The sequence below is a fragment of the Astatotilapia calliptera genome, chromosome 12, assembly GCF_964374335.1.
Source record: "Astatotilapia calliptera chromosome 12, fAstCal68.1, whole genome shotgun sequence".
In the NCBI taxonomy this organism is placed as follows: domain Eukaryota; kingdom Metazoa; phylum Chordata; class Actinopteri; order Cichliformes; family Cichlidae; genus Astatotilapia; species Astatotilapia calliptera.
The window spans coordinates 20,718,353-20,739,100 of record NC_137433.1 but is presented as its reverse complement, the minus strand read 5'-3'; the positions used below and the strand labels follow the sequence as shown (position 1 = coordinate 20,739,100).

General features: G+C 39.6%; 2 protein-coding genes across 2 annotated transcripts; one reads left to right on the top strand and one right to left on the bottom strand.

Annotated features, from left to right (window-relative positions):
• The first annotated feature begins 20 nt into the window (after positions 1-20).
• On the top strand, positions 21-5,254 carry kctd10 (potassium channel tetramerization domain containing 10). Its single transcript, XM_026188625.2, has 7 exons — positions 21-171; positions 1,667-1,880; positions 1,973-2,142; positions 3,360-3,446; positions 3,547-3,599; positions 3,728-3,923; positions 4,027-5,254. The coding sequence occupies exons 1-7, from the start codon at positions 169-171 to the stop codon at positions 4,243-4,245; spliced, it is 942 nt and encodes a 313-aa protein (XP_026044410.1). The 5' UTR covers positions 21-168; the 3' UTR covers positions 4,246-5,254.
• myo1ha (myosin IHa) lies at positions 4,941-16,293 on the bottom strand. Its single transcript, XM_026188311.2, has 31 exons — positions 15,270-16,293; positions 15,074-15,189; positions 14,399-14,597; positions 14,215-14,295; positions 13,691-13,870; positions 13,488-13,586; positions 13,301-13,414; positions 13,148-13,219; positions 12,930-13,049; positions 12,784-12,851; positions 12,542-12,647; positions 12,341-12,421; positions 12,167-12,258; positions 11,495-11,589; positions 11,344-11,390; positions 10,089-10,169; positions 9,873-9,978; positions 9,667-9,784; positions 9,441-9,554; positions 9,279-9,355; positions 9,130-9,198; positions 8,959-9,043; positions 8,702-8,864; positions 7,422-7,505; positions 7,250-7,343; positions 7,114-7,169; positions 6,905-7,040; positions 6,739-6,809; positions 6,396-6,493; positions 6,204-6,303; positions 4,941-5,646 (listed from the first exon to the last, which is right to left on the bottom strand). Exons 1-31 carry the CDS (start codon positions 15,459-15,461, stop codon positions 5,620-5,622), a joined length of 3,141 nt encoding a protein of 1,046 aa, XP_026044096.2. The 5' UTR covers positions 15,462-16,293; the 3' UTR covers positions 4,941-5,619.
• Between the last annotated feature and the right edge of the window lie 4,455 nt (positions 16,294-20,748).

The following is a 20,748-nucleotide window of genomic DNA, read 5'->3' as shown; positions in this document are numbered from 1 at the left end:
CTGCCGGGACACTTTTGCACTTTAACATAAAAATGTCACCTGCCCCTTTAAACACAACTCCGGACGGTTGACGTCATTTTAATAACTGCGCAGCAGCGCACCGGAAGGAAGTGGGTGTTAGCTGACTGACGTTAGCAAGCTACAATTACGAAGTTTGCTGTGGGTTCTATGGTAAATATGGTCGTTTTTCTGTTTTTTAATTTAATAGACATGCTGTCGATATAATATAAAGAATGCTATTTTATGGTTCGTGTTGTAGTATATCATGTTTTGGTTCGTTTAAAACAATGTCCATAACTTTATTTAATGCTAACTAGCTCATTAGCCGGGCTGGCTAAAATGAAATTTGTACTCGCTGGATTAAAGGATACGGCCCAGTGTTTCACTGGAAACAACTACGAAAGTCCGTATAAATGTAATGACGCTTTATATTAATGTAGTTAAATGCATATTAGATATATAACAAAAGTGCGTGTTCATAGCTGAGAAATTAAAAGACAGTGCATGGGCTTCTGTCAAATGATGTCACACACCCTCATTCCCTTTAAACTACGTAGAAAATTAAAAAGTAAATAACGAGACAAAGCCACAATTAACAAAAACACGTAGTAAAAACTGTAGTAATAATTAAAATTCTCAAAAGTAAGCCCCAGAAAATCGCTTTCTAAAAGAAAGTCAGATAATGCTAGCTGGAGTGGTTGCTACAAGGCTCAGTTCCCGCAACCACCCTATTGTCTCCAGTCTTGTACGAGGGACAACTAATACATTTTAAGCCTACAGGATCTTTAGTAAGAAGCTGAGATAAATAGTCTCGAACTTCTCCATTTAGTGCTCTGTATGCAACTGAGACTTTTAAAACGAGTTTCGAAGTCAACTGGGTGCCAATGGAGAAACTATAAAAGTGGTAATGTGAGAGTAATGTGAGCTTGCTTACTTGGATGTGTTAAGAGGTCTGGCTGCAGTATCTTCTATTGTTTGGAGGTGTGACAGAGTTGATTTATATAAGATGGTAAGCAGGGCATTACAGTATAGGCATGATGAATCAAATGGATGAAAAAATTTCTCCTGTTTAGCTGTAGAGATGATTTCGAAATGTTACTTTAAATGAAAGAAACAAGACCATAAAATAGATTAGACATGCAAATGAAAGTCCAGAGAATAATCAAATATAACATCTAGATTATGAACACGGAGCTTAGCAGATGAGCAAAAGGAAGTAAGCACTTCACTGATACAGATTTTTGATGTGTTTATGTTTATGCATTTTCCTACATTACTCCCTTAAGAAGGCTACTACTTTTCTCCAGGTTTTGAGAGTTGTTAGCTCTCAGATATCAGAGTGCATTGCCAGAATAATAAATGGGGCACTCTAAATATAATTTTGCTTTTCTTTGTCATCCTGATTCTTAAATCAGAAGCAATCTATAGTTTCATACTGTCAAGACATGTTAGGACAATACTACCATTAAACTGATCTTTCCAATTGTATATGTAGTCTGATATTACTCATTTGTCTTAGCCATTTAAAGGTGCTGTTCGGTGTTACTGTCACCACCTTTAGAAAAAAATAAAGAAACAATGAACATTCAATAATTAAAATGTAACAGTTCATTGTCTAATCCACTGATATCCATGTGTGACTTTGTTGTATTTTGTATTGTTCTAGGAAGAGATGTCAGGAGAGAGCGTGGTGAGCTCGCCAGTGCCGGCAGCTACAACCCGGACTACGTCCTTCAAAAGCTCCAGCCCCAGCTCAAAATATGTGAAGTTGAATGTGGGTGGCGCACTGTACTACACTACAATGCAGACACTAACTAAACAGGACACAATGCTCAAAGCAATGTTCAGTGGGAGAATGGAGGTCCTCACAGATAGTGAAGGTGAGCTGTTAGTAAAACCTTGATCATATGCAGCAATTATTCCATCATTGCAGTTAAACTGTTACTGATGTTTTGGCATTTGATACCCATAGGTTGGATCCTGATTGATCGGTGTGGGAAACATTTTGGAACAATCCTTAACTACCTTAGAGATGGCGCAGTCCCACTCCCAGACAGTCGACGGGAAACCGAGGAGCTCCTCGCTGAGGCCAAGTATTATCTTGTCCAAGGCCTTGCCGATGAATGCACAGCTGCCTTGCAGGTACAATCATTACAAAGTTGCTTACCTTTGGAGTAAATGTTAAGTAACTAAGTTTCAGCAAAGTTACTGATACATTTAAAATTACAAAATTTACATTTTGGAATCTACATTCTCTTTTTGTTAAACATGCTATGTTCCCACCATAATCTTCATTAGCTCCCTTTTCCCATGAATGTTCTGTTGTCTTTTTTTGCTTTTTAATGCAGTCATAAATGTGACTAACATTAGTCTGTGTATTTTAAAGAATGAAATTAAGTGTTATAAACAAAAACCCAATTAACCAAACAAAAATTACAAGTCAAAATCTGTTTTCGTTTTTATCTGGAAACAGCAGCAGAAATATTTATTAAAATGCTTTTTGACAATAGCTTTTTAACAGGTGTCCACAGGCATCACTAATGATATTATTAAAGGTGCAGAGGCTCATTTCGTAGGATTAGTAACACTTGTGGTTGATTTAAAAAATATAGACCTTTTGCAGCAATTAATTTTTTCAAATAATTTATTGGTTATCTTTGGTAACTTATCATAATCAGAATACTTTATTAATCCCCAGAGGAAATTATGTGGTCACAGTGGCTCCAAGACAGTAATAACAGTAACTAATTAAACTAAATTAAATAATACTATATATTACAAAGTTATAAAATATAACAAAATAGCTCTAATAAATACACATAGTTCTAATTATAAATATTACAGTATATCACACAAGATTAAAAATTTATAGTTGGCAGTGAGGTTCCCTTCTTATAATATTAAGTGTAATTTTCTCTGTAGAGGATGTTATAATAAGAGTGTGGAACTATTGCAGTTTGTACTGTACTTTTCATGGAGGAATTGTATAGAAAGAGTCACAGGCAGGAATGATTTCCTGTTTCATTCAGTGGTGCATTTGGGTAATTTCAGTCTCTCACTGAACGTGTTCCTGTGACTGGCCAGCACGTCATGCAGTGGGTGGGAGGCATTGTCCAGCATTGTTCTTATCTTGAACAACATCTACCTCTCTAACACCACCTTTAGAGAGTCCAGCTCCATGCGAAAAAAATTAATACATTTAATAAAAGTTTTCATCCTTTTTATGTTTCTCTTTTTTCTTTTTTTTTTTTTCCACATGTAAGTCTGTACCAACAGAATGGGATCCTGTGAAATTAACAGTATGCAGCAGTTTTGTGTGTTTGTGTAATGTTCTCAGTGGAAAAATGTCTTTTTTCCAGAACAAGGAAACATATGAACCCCTTTGTAAAGTGCCTCTGATGACGTCATCCAAAGAGGAGCAGAGGCTGATTGCTACCTCAAATAAGGTATGCTATGTCTGTAATATAATGTGCAGCAACTCATTTAGAATCAAGACATTTTTCATTTAGATTTTTCTTTTTTTTAAAAACTTGGTTGTCTTCACAGCCAACAGTCAAACTGCTGTATAACAGAAGCAACAACAAGTATTCATATACCAGGTGAGCCCGATCATGGGGTCAAGTTTGTCTAGATATAAAAAAATAAATTAAAAAAATCAAGTCGTTACATACACTCAAGTCAGTTATCATAATAAGTGACCTCTCTTTTAACTTTCTTTCCTCCACAGCAATTCTGATGACAACATGCTAAAGAATATTGAGCTTTTTGACAAACTGTCGTTGCGGTTCAATGGGCGAGTGCTCTTCATCAAAGACGTGATTGGGGATGAGATCTGTTGCTGGTCTTTTTATGGGCAGGGGCGTAAAATTGCTGAAGTGTGTTGCACTTCTATTGTTTATGCCACTGAAAAGAAGCAGACAAAGGTAAATATTCTTTGCAGAGTACTTTGCAGTTTCATAAGCATAGAGCTATGTTATTTTGGCTAAATAAACCTGTCTCTTGAGTAACACTTTACTTTTTTCCTAGGTTGAATTCCCAGAGGCTCGAATCTACGAGGAGACCCTCAACATCCTTTTGTATGAGTCTCATGATGGCAGAGGTCCAGACAATGCTCTGTTAGAGGCCACAGGGGGTCCTGCATGGCGATCTAACCACCTGGATGAGGATGAGGAGCGAGAACGAATTGAGCGCGTCCGTAGGATTCATATCAAACGACCTGATGACCGTACACACCACCACCAGTGATTCTCAACTTGAACCAGTCAATCTGGGATCCCAGACAGTATTTGCACTATGCTTGTGCCTTACAACACCCAGCGCCTCCTTCATTTACTTCCCTCATATTTTACCAGCATTCCCCAGAGGATTATTATGACACGAGTGTCATACAGCGGTGTGTAGTGGTGAAGTGATTGTGTGCAGTCCTCTTCTCCAGTTTTCCTCTTTGTCATCTTGTGTTTTTTTTTTTTTTTTTTTTTGTCTCTTTTTGTTGGTCATGATAATTTGTATCACTGCTTTCTGCTACTGTGTAGACGCTCATAAACATGGATGTTTTTATTCATCACTGAGTGCAGGAAGGAAGAGGTCCTAATTAAATTACATGCAGAAGACGAGTTATATCATGGAAGCAGCTAGTAATGTAGATAGTTTAGTTTTTCTTTGCCGTGGTTCCAAAAGGTACATTTTAAAGTCTCAAGTGGATGAACCGGGTGTTGTACTTAATGAAGTCACACGGTGGCACTGTTTTACTCTTAGATGATATTAACCATGGCTATAATGTAGCCTGTCTATAATTCCAAAACCTGAATATTTTCTTTTTATCATTAGACAATAAAAATTACAGGTGGATGAAGCAAAATTTCCTGTAATACTTCTGCCGCATTTAGTTCTAACATTGACGCAGTTCCCTTCACTAAACAAACCATTATTTTCAGTGGAGGGAACTTGAGCTGTGACCTGAGGTGTTAAATGCACTGGGCTGATTGAATGATGGATGCTGAGGTTGATGTGAATGACTGTAACTCGATATCACTCTAGCAGGAAGGGAACCCTGTCTACAAGCTTATAACAGGGATAGAAATTAGACCTGTCTTTCATCATCGCATTCATCACAGAATGTACCGTTTGCACACTAGTTTAAGTTGTTATATGTTTAACAATCACAGTACTTGTAGGTCTGCTGTACAGAAGTAAACATAAATGTATGTTTTATATTTATACACACTTTATCACAAATAAATTTCTACAGACATTCTTTTGTGCTGCTTTTAATTTACAACATCAGTGAACGTACAAATTTATTATACATATGGCTTCATTGTTCAAAATTAGAATTGCATCAGTTTTTGGTACCTTAAGAGTTTTGTCATTTTAAGTGTTCTTCAGACACAAACAATTGTGAAATGATAACATCATCTTTCTTTTCTTAATAATGAAGTGAAGAAATTTTAATTATGACTAGTGTGAAATTCTGTCCAGCAAACAACCTCATCCAAGATTCCTCAGGTTCATCTCTTTCTGGGCAGATGTGTTTTCTGCAGACATGGTGATCATCTCCTTAGTGGTCTCTTGATGAAATATGCAGAGGCGTCTTATGTGTCTCCTCCTCAGCCTCACACGTTACCGTGTCCTTGCCCGAGTGGCAACCTGCAGTAGCAAACAATGATGCTGTGTCAGCATTTGTAACTTCATTGTAGCCCTTAATTGAAGACTTAAAATGGCACATCTGGTCGTTGAGTTTCCATGTCAAGTTTATGTATAGAGATACAATCGAAAGCAGCAAATACTAACTAAGGTGCTGTATAACTTGTAGGAAACACAAAAGTGGATGAAATAAGAAAAAGGACAGTATAAAACAGCGACAATATAAATGAGTCTAAACCTAAGCTTGATTAAAAGTCATGTTAGGGGATAAACATGGACTAAAATGGGACAATCTAACACTTAAGGCGAGTCTGTTCCAAACCTTAGAAAATACATGGTACAAGCACCTTTTGTAAATATGGATTTAGGAACCATTAAGAGTTTTTTGACACATGAGCAAACTGATCTGGCTGTGACACAAAAGTGCAGGATTTTGGCAAGCTAGGACTGAGCATTTAAGGATTTTAAAACAAATAATAAATGTTCAAATATAATCTGAAAAAAAAAAGGTAGCCAATCTGCAGAGAAACATGAGATAAAAGAGATAAGGCCCAACTCACCACCATCAGGTGACCATTCTTGGCCTTGTATACCATAGGCTCAGGCCCAGTGCTAAAGTCCACTGCTCCTCCTTTTCCAGCCTGGATTTCAAAGTTGATGCTGTGAATTAATGCAAACACAATGCATACACAAGCAGTTTAGCTCAATGTGCATTTCACATTAGATCTCTAAATTTCAAAACTCAGGCTCACCTGCCCTGAACCACCTTGATGGCATTTTGTTTGTTAGCAATGACACAGAGTTTGGTCAAAAGCTCAAATAAATGGTCGCACTGTACTACCAGATCCCCCTGAAACAGCCAGACAAGTTGTGTTAGAATCATCCACCTGAAAATCTTTCAAAATTTTCACTACACGCATGTTCCTCCTTCATTTTAGTTACTCTGCATTATCAGCAGAGCAAAAGCCATTCTATGTTTTAACTTGTTCCACCATATCTAATCATGTCATTTAAGCTACAAATAAACTTCATTGGTCTCACCATTAGCAAAAACAAAACAAAAAAAAGGCAAGCTTGATCCATACATTTGCATACCTTTTGTTTAGGTTCTTCACGTGTTATGTGGAATACAATGGTGCTGTCAGTCAAGTTACTGACAGAAATCTCTGCAGTGAGTCAAATAATAGAAGCATGTAGCCCCACATTTGAGAATGAAGATATCTGATGGCTAATAAAATATATATTAGCACACTGGTCTGACCTTTGAGAGAGGTGTACAGCACTCTCTGCTTGATCTTGGCTTCCTCTACCACATAGACAGCTGTCTGGGTGAGGATGAGCTGTCGCTGCCTCGGTTTGAAGCCATTCCTGTCATACTTAATTACTGGAACGCAGTACTGCAGAAACACAGCATATATCAGTGCATCTTTGGTGTGAACTGCCCATAGAAGTATACAGACATTTTATTACCTTTATACGCTCGTTGCGAATCATCTGGATGACCCTTGTGTTTATGTCTTCCTCGCCTATTAAGTGAGATGTTAAATGACATATGAATGATGGTTCTAAAATGAACAGGCATTGTGTGAGGGTGTCTGATATTTACTGATTCTGGTGTCCGCAAATGGATGGGCAACACTCTGTGGATAACTGTCCTTTTTCCCCTTGAAGACGGAGCTGGTGATCAGCTTCATTTCGAACTGAAGGGGCAAAAAGGAATGGAAAATTTAACTGTGATGACTACAAAGAGAACAAGACTGCCCTTTAATGTGGCTTACCTGTGCTTTCTTCTGCGGTGTGATTCCTCGCACATATTTCCGCACCATAAGACGGTAGTGAAGCTTACGCAGCATCTCTGATGTCTAATGAAGAACGAAATCAGTTCTTCACCACAAAGTCAAGATAAAAGCTGTATTCAGTCAGTTTTGCATTTAAGTTGATTAGTCGTTATTACTATATATTGCTATGTGGAAATAAAAAAGAGCATACACTCACTGGCCACTTTATTAAGTGCACCTTATACAACTCAATGCATTTAGTCATGCAGACACGGTGAAGACTATCTGCTGAAGTTCAAACTGAGCATGACAGTGAGGGAGGAAGATGATTTAAGTGTGTTTCAGTGTAACCTGGCGTATGAGCATTTCAGAAACTGATGATCTACTGGGATTTTGTTAATAACATCCATAGGGTTTACAGAGAATGACCAGAAAAAGAGAAAATATCCAGTGGGTGGCAGTTCTCTGGGTGAAAATGTCTCATTGATACTAGAGGTCAGAGGAAAATGACCAGACTGCTTCGAGCGGATAGGAAGGCAACAGTAACCCAAATAACCACTTGTTACAATCAAGATATGCACAACATATCAAATCTTAAAGCAGTTGGGTTAAAGCAGCAGAAGTCCGCAGTGGGTGCCACCCAGTCAGCTAAGAACAGAAAGCTGAGGTGGCAGTATTCATCGGTGTTAAACATTAGACAATAAAAACTGACAAAAAGCTGCATGTTCTGATTAACCTAAATTTCTGACGCTACTTTCACATAAAGAAATTTGCATAAACAACATGAAAGCGTGGATCCATTTTGCCTCGTATCAACAGTTCGGGCTGGTGGTGGCGTCATGGTGTGGGCAACTTTGGGTCCGTCAGACAGAGCTAATCATCTTATTGTTGTTGCTGATCATGCCCATCCCTTTATGACCAACATGTACCAATCTCCTGAAAGATCATCTCAGACTGGACCAAAATCTCAGAGAAATTTTTGAATCTGTGCCATGATGAAGGCAGTTTCAAAGGCAACAGGGCAAGCAAGATGTATCTAATAAAGTGGCCACTGAGTGCATTCTCACATGGAAATAAATACAGAAAATTATAGGAACATATAAGACACACATATCTCATTCTATAAAATACTTGTGACATTTTTTGTTATGTAACTCAGTGTTTACTTGATTCAAATACAGTGTGAAAAATTAAAAAGGACCACAGTTATGAATGCATTAGTATTAGAAACAGTTGCTTGATTTTGTTTCTCTGTTTCATTGTTATATGACTTATAGCACCTCTGTGAGCACAGCTGGTGGAGTTAGCCAGGGGGTTTTATCCAAAACGGTCTTTGGCAGGTTGTCTCTAAGTCTGTTCAGGTAATTTTGCCTCACGAAGGCCAGGTACTCTGAGTTATCTGTGTTTTTTGCCTGCCCTCTGGTCATGTAGCCTTTGATAAATCTGAAATGTGTGGCAAAGAACAGGATCAGTTCAAATGTAACAGAGACACTGATGGGGGCTTTTTTTATTTTTGATATTTACGTGTTTTACTTACTTCTTGATGACTTTTACCGCCCAGGCTCTCTTCTCCTTCTCCTTCCTAGCCTGTGTTCCTCTCCAACAAGATTCAATCTTAGTGGCTGAGGAGATTAAAAATAGACATTATCTAATATTTTTTATTGCTAACAAAAACTGTTTCTATCATTCTGGATGTTGTGACATTTACCAGCTTCTTTCTGTTTTCTGTATTCTCCCTTTGCCCTGTAGCCTTTGTATTTTGCCTGGATGCGTGTTGCTGCAAATCCAGAGCAAAAAATATAAATCAGCTTGATTGTGAGACGGGATGACTGTAGGTCTAAGGCAGTTGACACTCACCCAGTTCATGTTTGCATTTCTCATAAGCATCCTCTGTGGCGAACAGTGTCCTGGGGTGACGGATGAAAATTTTGGTCCTGCAATAAACAAATCAGCAACTTGTACTTTTGTGATTCCTCGCATAAGCTGGATTTGTTGAGGTAACGAGAAAGACTTCCTCACCGTCCCATTTTGTACTCATCTGGCAGGTAGCCCAGATGTTGAACCAGCACTTCCACTCCATCGGCGGCTACTCCTCTCCAGTGTGGCCAGGTGGCTGGGCACAATGGTTTATATCTGTAAGATGAGCCAAACAAACTGTGCTCGAAAGAAGCCCCTCAGTTCACCTAGAGCTTACATTTAAAACATAAATTTCCCTGAAATTGAGAAACTCTACGGTCCTTTATACCTCTTCAAAAAAACGTCGTATTTACGTCTGTAAGCAAAACCAGCTCGTCTGACTCTGAGGTGCTCCATCAGACCCAGGTACTTCACCTGATGCCTGATCAGTGCTTCATCAAACTGACCTGTGATGTAACGATAAATACACGATTGATTTGGTCTTATTCAAACATTTCTGTGTCATTAACATCTACCTTTTGTTAGTTAAGGTACCTGACTGCTTGGACTCGTTAGATTTCAGGCAGCGTATGTACCAGGCCTCTTTAGCCACAAGGATCTCTGTCAGCTTCTGCAGACTGCTCTTAAACTGAGTCACCACCTGCAAACACAACACAAGGGTCACAATGTCCTTTCCGCCTGACTCCCCTCAGCAGTTAAGTTAGATGTTATGGATGAAGGATATGGAGGGTCAAACATGGGCGAACGTACTGTTTCTGGTCTTCTCCTGCTGTCTGGATCCATGGATGAGAAGCACTCTTTGACTATGTCATTTTTAGACTGACACATAAGCTTTGAGAAGGTGGAGCGACACACAAGCACACATTAACACTAGGGCTGCCACGATTAGTCGACTAGTCACGATTACGTCGACTATCAAAATCGTCGACGACTAATTTAATAGTCGACGCGTCGTTTGAAGCTTTGTAAGATCCCAAAAGACGCAGGAATAAGTAGTAGGATTTAAGAGTGTAATAACGGACTGAAACAGAAGATGGCAGCACTGCATGTACAAGGATGCCAGCTGCCGTTAAACCCCGAAGAAGAAGAAGCTGTGTCCCAGAATTCATAGCGCAGCCCAGCTCAGTTTCCAACAATGGCGGCAGCTAGTTAGTTTTAATATTACTCTTATTATTCTTTCTGGGTCACAAAATAAACGTTTAACATATTTTCAGGCGAGAATGTAGCTGTGTAAACCTCAAATATCTGCTCAGTTTATCAGGACACCACATATTTTCAAAAGCGCTCCGACGTTTTCGGAGACGTCTGTTACCCACTAGCTCGATAGCGAGCCGGGGGCTAGGTCACTAGAGCCGTGAGAACACCGGACTCCCGGCAAATTGTTTTCAAACCCGCTACTCAGGTTAAACATGATATATAAGTCACTTAGATAACTTAACAATGTTATTGTTTGGCTTTTTTTTAGTATTTTATTTGTTCCTGAGTAAATCGGTTTGGCTGAGATTAAAGTTATAGTTTTTACACAGCTGAATAAACATCAAGCAGACAGCTGATTATCAGAAGTGTGAGATGCTCGAGAATATACTCTGGTGTCCTGTTATATTTTAGATAGCAAGGAGTTTATTAAACTTCACCGAAACAATCTGCAGATTTCATTAAAATTTAATAAACTATCATCTTGTCTTTATTTTTAGTTAGCACAGACCTTAAACACTTAAAGCTGTAAGCTAATGATAGTTATATTAGAGCAGATGCTGCTGGTGCAATAAGCTGTACGTTTTACGTCCAATGGATGATGATCTGATTAGTCGACTAATCGCAAAAATAATCGGTGACTAGTCGACTATCCAAATAATCGTTTGTGGCAGCCCTAATTAACACACAGGTTTAGGCAGTTACTTTAACCATAATTAATCAAATACTGAGAAAATACCCCCATCTTTTGCTATTTACAGTAAAGTCTAAAACACGTCTTTATCTGACATAATATCAGCTGTAGACTTACATCTTTTATGTTTCTATATAGTAGGTCGTTGTTTTTGTCCAGGAAACCTAGATTAGCATAAAAAAAAATATCAGTGTCTTAGGGATGTCAGTTCAAAGCAAAAAGGTTTAAATGGTTGAGTCACAGGGGATGAGACTGTGGTTTTCTTTACCCACAACACAGTAGGTGACCTCCCCGGCATAATGCAAGAGACGGAAATCTCCCCTCTCCAGAGTCTTACGTGTCATTTTGTCAGCTAGTTTGTGCCTGGAGTCAAAGAGGTGGAGAGAGACAGAGGGATGAAGAGTGAGAGGCTTTATAGTCGAATCCTAATCCTCCGTCTCTATCGGCTCACTGTCGACTCCCTCACAGGCCACCAGTCAACAGAACACCAATGAAAGGAGTCAGACTTTAGAGCCGAGGAAAGGCTTTGAATTGTACAGTAGATAGACAGTGTATTTAATTACGCTAAATGTTGTTATTTTTGAAGTCACAAATCAACATTATCAAAACAAAAAACAACCTTTATTGTGACTTTGGAATAACCAGCACTCCTGTTTATAGATATAAGTGGGATGCATGGGGCTGATTCAGTGCGTAAGACTGTTCGTTTCTCTTAGAGTCAGTCAGGATCAGAGCAGGAGCATTCAAGATCTCTTGGAGTCAGAGAAATAAGCACTGGTGCTGCATACAGTGTCAATGTCAATTCTATTTATGTTGTTCATTTCGTGTACTGTGTGTGTGTGTGTGTGTGTGTGTGTGTGTGTGTGTGTGTGTGTGTGTGTGTGTGTGTGTGTGTGTGTGTGTGTGTGTGTGTGTGTGTGTATTTTAGGTCATTACTCACGTGACAAAGTGGGGGTGATTCCCCATCTTTTCTTCCAGTCTCTCCAGGAAGGTCAGATCTGTGGCATCTCCTGGCCTTAGACACTCCTCATCCTGCAAAATAATCATTGTGAATAATCTTGAGCAGTATTTTTAAAACAGTTATAAATGGCCATCCCAGTGTGAACATACACACCAGTAATGATATAATTCCTGTGTGTTTTTCCTCGATTAGATCACAGATGATCTTATTGTTGAAGAACTGAACTGGCTCCCACTGGTGGAAAAAGAGATGAGAAATACACAGTTATAAGCACGTGAAAAAAAGCAGCCGCTTATATGTTTTCTGCACGTCCGTCTGTTTGCTTGTTTGTTTGCTGGGGAGAGGGGGGTTTACCTCAATGCCCTCTGCTTCATATTCTTCCTGCTCCGATTTTAGTGTCAGCTCAATGAAAAGCTGCTGCAGCTTCTCGTTGCAATAGTTTATACAGAACTGCTCAAAACTGAGGGAAAGGATCAAGGAAGAGGTGAAAGGTAAGTTTGCAGGTTTCATAAAGATTATAAGGTAAATAAAACAGCTATCAGCTTGCAAAAGCAGCTGAAATTAAAAAGAAAAAAACACAGAAAGATTACACCTACCTGTTTACGTAGAAAACCTCAAATCCATATATGTCCAAAAGCCCTATAACAGTCTTTCGTGAAGGGTCCTAGTGAAAGAGAAAAAACGTATAAAAACACATCCTGGCAGGTGAGATTTGTCATTTGAAATACATCCTTATAGTCACTTCGTTCTCCATTGACTCGTTGATCCTGTTGACCAGCCAGGTGAAGGTCTGCCCATAGATAGCTTTGGCTAAGGCATCTCTGGCATAGATGGCGTGATCAGTTGTGAAAGGGCTGAGGACCTTTTAGAGTAACAAAGCATCATACCTGAGTTTATAGTTTAAACAGAAACACAAGTCTGTTATTGTTAAAACTAAAGAAGGTTTTAGCAAATGTGAACCTGATCTTTTTTGGCTTCAATCTTCCTGAATGTTAGGCCCTCTTGAAGTCTGTGTGCATCCACTCCTAGCAGCTGTGAAGAAAACTAAACATTAAAAAGCTTATTGATATGCTTAATGAATAGCTAAAGAATTTATATTTTCTACTTTCTTACATTTGAGACCCAGTGCAGCTCTGTGTTGTTGTTCAGGAGGGCGTGACCTTTACTATCAGAGTCAAACCGCACATTCCCCAGGTGGAGAACGCTTGCAATGACCTCAAACAAGTGCTGCACAAAATTATAATTTATAAGCAAGACTGACTGCTGTGAATGAAGCCATCTGCAACAGCATCCAACTCACATTGGTGGCAGTCTCATCAAAGCTGATGATTTGAAGTGCGTTTTTTACTGTTTTCCAGTCGTTTTTGTCATTAATGGAGGGCACAATGGGACACTGCCCCTGTCAGAAACAATGAACATAGAAAAAAAAACACTGTTTCTGAAAGTGTTCTACTTTCTTATCAGATTCTATGTTAACAACAAAGCCCACTGACTTATGCGTACCTGTGTTAGATAGTTATAATGCTGGCAACCTCTCTCCAAGCCCAGCTGATGCAGCAAGTCATCTGATCCTCCCTCTACCAGCTGATAAAAGATGTGAAAGTTTCTCTCCCCGTGATTCTGATGCACAACCCTTGATTTCTCCAGCAGGTAGTTCAGGATATGGCCTCCAACAGCATCCCCCTATGGGCATCATGATCCTAAAGACAGCAGCTCTACAACTTGCAGAAAAAACACAGCCTATGGTCCAGTGGCCAGATTGAAAACTGGTTAGGATAAAGAATCTCCTTCTGTTTCAGTAAAGTTGACTTTTGTTAAGCAGTCGTCGTTTTTTTACATAAATTAAATAAATCTGGAACCAACTTGATGTTTTTCAGGCTTCATGTAATGTTGTTTGTACTCATGCTACAACTTTTTTTGTCTTGTATAGCAAAAATAATCACACCACAACCAACTACACTCTAGGAACCAAACAACAGTAAGCTAAGTTTTTTTCCTATTCTGTGAATACAGCATCTGATCCTTACCTGGCTGTCAAACTGGATGTCCATATATTTCCCAAATCGGCTTGAGTTGTCATTTTTTAGTGTTTTGGCATTTCCAAAAGCCTGTGGGGGAAAAAAAAAAAGTCAAATCATTCACAGTAATTGATGATCTGTCCCTCTTCACTATATGTCAATGCACTTCTACAGCATGTAGTAACCATCAAACCTCCAGGACGGGGTTGGACATGAGCATTTTGTCTCTGACTGTGTTTAGCAGAGTGGTGCTTGGACAGCTGACGGCATAATACTGCAAAATCTTCTTGGAGGCCTCTGTTTTTCCTGCTCCGCTCTCACCAGAGATGAGGATGAAGTGATTGTTGAACTCTGTCAGCATGGTGTGGTACGCATTATCCGCCAAGGCATAACTGTTGGGTTGCAGAGCAGTTACAGTATTTCAGTAGTAAACTTTGAACCGCACTCGGAGTTATTTCAGTTGAAAGAACACAGGAGTGGGCTCATTTCCTTATGGGTGCTTTCAGCAGGATAACACACCATGTCACATAGTTCAAATCATCTCACGCTGATTTATTAAACACTGCAATAAATGACCTCCACAGTCACCAGGTCTCAATCCCATACAGCACATTTAAGATGTGGTGGAACGTGAGTTTCCCATCATGGACGTGCTGCCGACAATTTTGCAGGAACTGAGTGATGCTGTTGATTTTATTTTGAATATGCAAATATAACTAGAATAACAAGAGAAAAGAAAAATTAAAAACAAGTTTTCGTGATTATCTCCATGTCTACACAATGTTTATGCTGGAAAAGGAGTAGGATGAAGTTTAGACTTACTGGTGTAAACAGGTGCACCAAAAAAAGCGTGTGTATACAAACTCACATGTGGGGCGGCAGCTCAAAAAAGTTGACACCCATGTAGATATCCATCTGCTTCTTGTTGTAGATGTCCAGCTCTTTATATGGATTGACAGAGACTAACAACGTTCCAATGTAAGTCTAAAAGAATGAGTTAAAAATCATCAAATTTTTTGCAAAGAAAATGCCACGTGTGAACGTAAGGTTTAAATTGTACTCACATAGATGAGATCCTTGCTGAAGCGTTTCTTGAGGTTGCTCAGAAAGGCAGCTTCCGTGGTTTCATCCAGCAGTACAAAATCCTGGATTCCCACACGGTCCCTGGCAGTCAGGGCACCCTCCATGTCTAGCTGACCCTGTGCAACAAGTTGTAGCAACAACATAGCAGCTGAATGCACTAAGAAAAGTGACATTTCTAGTGTTTACTTCCAAAAATGTATATGTCTAAAACAAATTTGCAACACAGCCGCATATTCTGTGCTTCACAGGGACAGTTTTACTTTATTTATTATTTTCCCCCATATTAATGAGATGAGCAAAGTTTAGAGCAAAAGTAACATTTTCATGTTGTGCATATACAACATTATATCAGAATTTTCAGTCATGTGTTTTGACAACTGCAGCTGGATGTTTGAATGTTTGGATTAATGGCTCCAAGCGGGAGGACAACACAAAAAAAAGTGCCATAAAAAGAACAAACATGGTGTCCTTTAGTTCTATTGAAGCAAGAGGTCCAGAGGTCCTGTGTGTCTTTGAAGCTAAGGTCTGTGATTGTGCAGATGAACAGACAGAAGATAATGATCGCTACACGGCGCACAGGGACCTTGGCTGGCAGCCCATGGTTCACTTGAGCTGACGCACCAACCAAACACAACACACTGTGCAAATGGACTTGGGGAGCCCGAAACAGCGGCACATTTAAGAAGCGTAGTGGGAAAAAAATTCCACCAATCTGTTTTGCATTCGCAGCACCAACACTCGGACCAAAGGTTTTCACAGCTTTTGTTGGTTTTGTGTTTTTTTTTCTCTGTCTCTCTCTCTCCTTTGGAAGCAGAAGTCCTTTGATTCTCAGCTCTCTCTGTAAAACATTAAAAAAGATAATCCATTGGATCTAATTGACACAAAGTCCTCCTTCTCTTCCCCACCAACCCACTCTCCTCCCCTGCCTCTATCCTCCGCCTATGGCCCTTGTTTCTTCTGAGAAAGGCCAAGTGTTTTTGTCCTGTAAATACCACGGAGCAGAGACAAAAAAGACGTCTTTAAAATGCAGTCTACAATCCATTACACATATTCCCCCTGCATAACCATTCAGTAATTATTCATTAGAAAACATTTAACGTCACAGTGAATTTCACACTAGGCAGTCGAAACACAATAGAGGAGATTTGGCCTACTTTGGGGTGAGGAGTTGGGGAGGGGTTCGCTGTACAGAGGAAGGGCGAAGGCGAAAGGAGTGCGGGAGGAGGGGAGCAGTATTTGTCTGATCTGAGAACCTCTGAAACGGGGCTGTCTTGAGACAACGGGACAGACTAAATAGTGCACTAACGGTCTGTGCCCCGCTGCTTGCTGTGACACTCATTTAGTGTGCTTTAGTGTGCCCCGAGGCCAAACAATAGAGGCTTGTTCTTAGCAATCTTGTGCTGTAATTTGGACTTCATTACTTTGCTCATATGGGGCCTCAAAGAAGGATAGAGGAGGCTAGTCAGATGAGAGTGGAGGTTTTTTTTGTTGTTGTTTTTTTTTCCCACCTGTCAGCCCCCGACCCCCAGTGCTCTCACCCCTCTCGGCAACAATACCCCTCACCCCGTGTCCCCACCAATAACCCTCACCCGGCCCCCCTCACCCACCTCCCACCCACCCACTTTAAGCCAATGAGACAGGTGAACAATATCATTGAAGGAACTCTTTTTTGGACGTCAGAATCAATCTGGCACTGTGATGGTAGTGGTGCTGCTGTGGGGTATCTTTGACACCCCCTTCTTTCATGGGAACAAACTTCTCTCAGGGCAGCACAAGCAGACAATGTGCTGGGACAGCGTGACTTAGAGATCTGCCATACAGTATTACAAGTAATAACATGAACAGATAAGCTCCTGTCAAGAGAAGGATTATTGCATTCAGCCATGATAATAATGCTAATGTTTTAGATTTTTGGACTAAATCTAAAGGTCTGCTGGTTTCCATTCAGGCTTCCTTTGGTGTTCTGCAGGTATTTCTTTTTAAGAAAGCTGTCTGCAGCAAGCGGGAGCGTTCCTAATGACACTATGCAAGAAAGGCTAAATCCTTAGAGTCTGAGCTGAAAGAAGCGCCTAATTATTGAAAGCATTCCCCTCATCCTTGTGTTATTTGTAACTCTGTTTTTCCACATATATATGGAGAGAGAGGGGGGGGGGAACAGTTTAGAAACAGAACTAGATACTTATAATTAAACAATAGATGGCACAATCTGACGCACAGTGGAAAGAAGGATTATGTAATGAATCCCTAAACTCGCTGTCAGATCAGGTGAATTGCTTTGCTACCTCAGAGCGCAACCAATTGTATTTTAATTAAGAGATGGTTCCTCATCTTGGTCTAGAGTGTCAGTGGTGCCTGAGACAGTGACCTCATCGGTGAGATGAGGAAGGGAGCAGCTGCTAGGACAATTTATGAACTTACAGGGAAAAGTTATCTCCCCTTTAAAGAGGGTTGCAGTTGAAACTTTCACATCCAGTAAAGAATAGCTCCACTAAATCACAATAATACTTCCTGTTAGCTTAGCACAGTTTTATCTCACAATGGCTCTTTTTCTCCCAAACCATCATTTAGCAAGACTTAGATGAGATGAGTAAGACCGCTTTTAGACCTGCATGCTGAATATCAAGCTACCAAATCTGTCTACCAACCCCTCTTAACATGAATCCCTTTGCTCATGAAAAGAAATGAAAACTGATATTTTACACCTTTTTGCTAAGAAGAATATATCTTGTTACCTCCAAACTCACTGAATTGATTATCTTAGCTTTTAGGTGACTGTGAGAAATAAAGGCCAGGCCTCAACACCACTCACAACACACAGGGTTACTTTAAAACTCCTTGTGATGAAGAGAACACACAGCAATGGTTACAGCATAAGAGAAAAGCCAAACCTGCATTCTGAAGCTGTATTATTGCTGCAGCCAGGTGCAGAAACTCAGTGAGGATCCAAAGTCAAACAAGGCCCCCCCCTCCTACTGAAGTGAGACAAAAATAGTGTATCCTCCTGTGTCTGCTTGCATTGAAGTAATCAGCGAAAGACTGGCTTCTTGAAAGTTAGTTACCAAAGGTCAGGACTCTATAATGTAAATAGGAAAAAACACCCTTAGCTAGTTGCTCACTGGTGCAGCATGCTGTGGTAGTACTATGCTGGTGATGCTGTATGTGCACATATATGTTTCTCCACATCATGCTGAACCAGGCTCAGGCAAAGGGCTCTGTGGGCCGAGTAGTTAATCATTCATGTTGTGGTAGGTGGAGGGACAGAGAGATCTTATTCAGCGTTTACCTGGGTATCTACTGCTCTACTGAGTGTAACATAACAATACAGAAACAAGATCCAAGATCCAAACTACTCCATCTAAACTCCATTACATCACCACCAACAGTAAAAAAGGCCCCATTCTTCTAACTGGCACATTCCAGGTCTGGTTACTGATCTTTGATTAGGTGGGAACGTTTACAGACTAATCACCACTTCTTTAGTATTCATTATAACAATGTTACTCAGGGGAGCACCACTGCTACTGAGCTACCGCCTGAGCTGCTGGTGTTAATTGTGCTTTTGTAAAATTCTACTAGGCTGGTGCCCAAATGCAATTAACACACTTTATGCCTCAGTGAAAACAATTATCAGCACCTTTAATTAAAGACGATAGAATTCAAATGACTGCATTGTTTTGCCTGTGTTGGAGAGCTGAAAGACTTGAACTGACAGGAAATGAGTGACAACACAAACAACGGTAGGGCAACAATGAGCTGACCTGTGAGAACTTCAATTGGTAGTCATTTGTTTAAACCCAAAGGTCACCGGGTGGCATAAAAGTCAAATTACACTTCATCCAGTTGTTTTGGAGACTACCAAAACACAACATTACTTGTCTGTAATAAAATATTACCATCCAACCAAGGTTATTACGGTTAACTAAAATCAAATCTAAACTTAAACTAGATGTGGAAAAACACTTTGGTTAAATAAAATCAATAAAAAAGAAAAGAAAAGACCTTTGAACTGAAATGATTGTTTAAACTTAAAAAACTAATTATTAACACATTTAAAACATGGAGGAAATATCCTTAGTTGTAGTGTACGTCAGTTTGGTAAAAAAAAAAAAATCTTTTATCTAAATTTATTTTATATGGCTTTGATAGACATATTTATTGACACTTGAATGTCTGCTTTCAAAAATATCTGTTTTTATTGTAATGTTTATTGTATTGAAACTAAAATGAATTGAAAGCAAAAAGTTGAAATGAAATAAAATGAAGGCTATAAGGGCAAATTATATATTACAAAACTAGACTAACTCTGCATCTGACCACATTTGCTATCTCAAGAACACCGCAGCTACTCACCTGACTATAAATATAAATGGCACAATTGTACAAAAGAAACTGGATTAAGTTTTTCAATTATCACCTGGTGACAGTGGATAGGGAGAAAGTAATGGATAGCCACACTTAAAGGAAATTCTAATTCACTGTGAATACTAAGTAAATGAAATAGAATTGTCATGCCTTAAAGTAGTGGTTGCATATGTGGCCAGAGCAGGTGTGAATTATACCGGGTTTATCTCTGTAACCTAGTAACCAGTGTTAGAAAAACATGCCCCTTCCAAGGAAACACAGGTGTCCATTTTCTCTGCTGCGACGACCTAAATGTGATAAAAGCTCAGGTTTCACCACATTTATGAACTGATTAATGTTTGGAAAGCTTTCAGTCAGTCGGCTGTAATGTGTGACCAGTTGAGTGTTCAGCATATTGAATTATTCACTCTCCACCACAGAAAAGTTGTCAAGGTTACCTCTGCCGTCGCCCCACCTTTCCTCAGCCCAGCAATGCTTGTCCAATCTTAACAAGCTTTGTGCTACCCACTGGGCTCTGATTCAGCACGAGATGTGGCAAATCCAATTACACAGGAGTCAGAGAGGTTGATTTTCCCATTATAGATTCCATGCTGAGAATGAGAGCTGATGATAACACCACTGCTGCCCCCCTCTCTCTCTCCTCTTCTTCTTCTTATTTTCTGTCCATTTCACTGTTCTCCTCTCTTTTTTCTTTCTCTCTCTGTCTTCCTATTCCTCTTTCCCCAAATACCTTCTTTCTTCCCCCATCCTTTTCTTTGGATTCCTCATTCTTCCATAGTCCATTATTCTAATTTTTCAGAGCACCGTAACGAACACTGGGCCCCGTCATTACTTTAGTCCCAAAATTCTGGGTCAGTGAGGTTATTTCATACCCTGCATTGCATTTTCTCAAATTACTGTTTTTTGTCTCTCTTAAAAACCAAGCAGAATAGATAGCATCATTATAACTCTCTATTATCTATCTATTATAATTGTGACTTCTTATTCTTTCCTCGTTTTTTATGCACCTGTAGATATCTAATTGCATTACACTTGACACATTACATGTTTCCACTTAGAAAGGTCACCACAAGGGCTGATTGCAATTCATAAAACTTG

Coding starts and splice junctions, on each gene's coding strand:
- kctd10 (XM_026188625.2), top strand. Junction 3,447..3,546: donor TGATTGCTACCTCAAATAAG/GTATGCTATGTC, acceptor TTGTCTTCACAG/CCAACAGTCAAACTGCTGTA. Junction 3,600..3,727: donor AACAAGTATTCATATACCAG/GTGAGCCCGATC, acceptor TTTCCTCCACAG/CAATTCTGATGACAACATGC.
- myo1ha (XM_026188311.2), bottom strand. CDS start 15,461: ATGTCACTTTTCTTAGTGCATTCAGCTGCTATGTTGTTGCTACAACTT. Junction 12,852..12,929: donor ACGAGTCAATGGAGAACGAA/GTGACTATAAGG, acceptor CTCTTTCACTAG/GACCCTTCACGAAAGACTGT. Junction 7,344..7,421: donor CACCGCAGAAGAAAGCACAG/GTAAGCCACATT, acceptor TTGCCCCTTCAG/TTCGAAATGAAGCTGATCAC.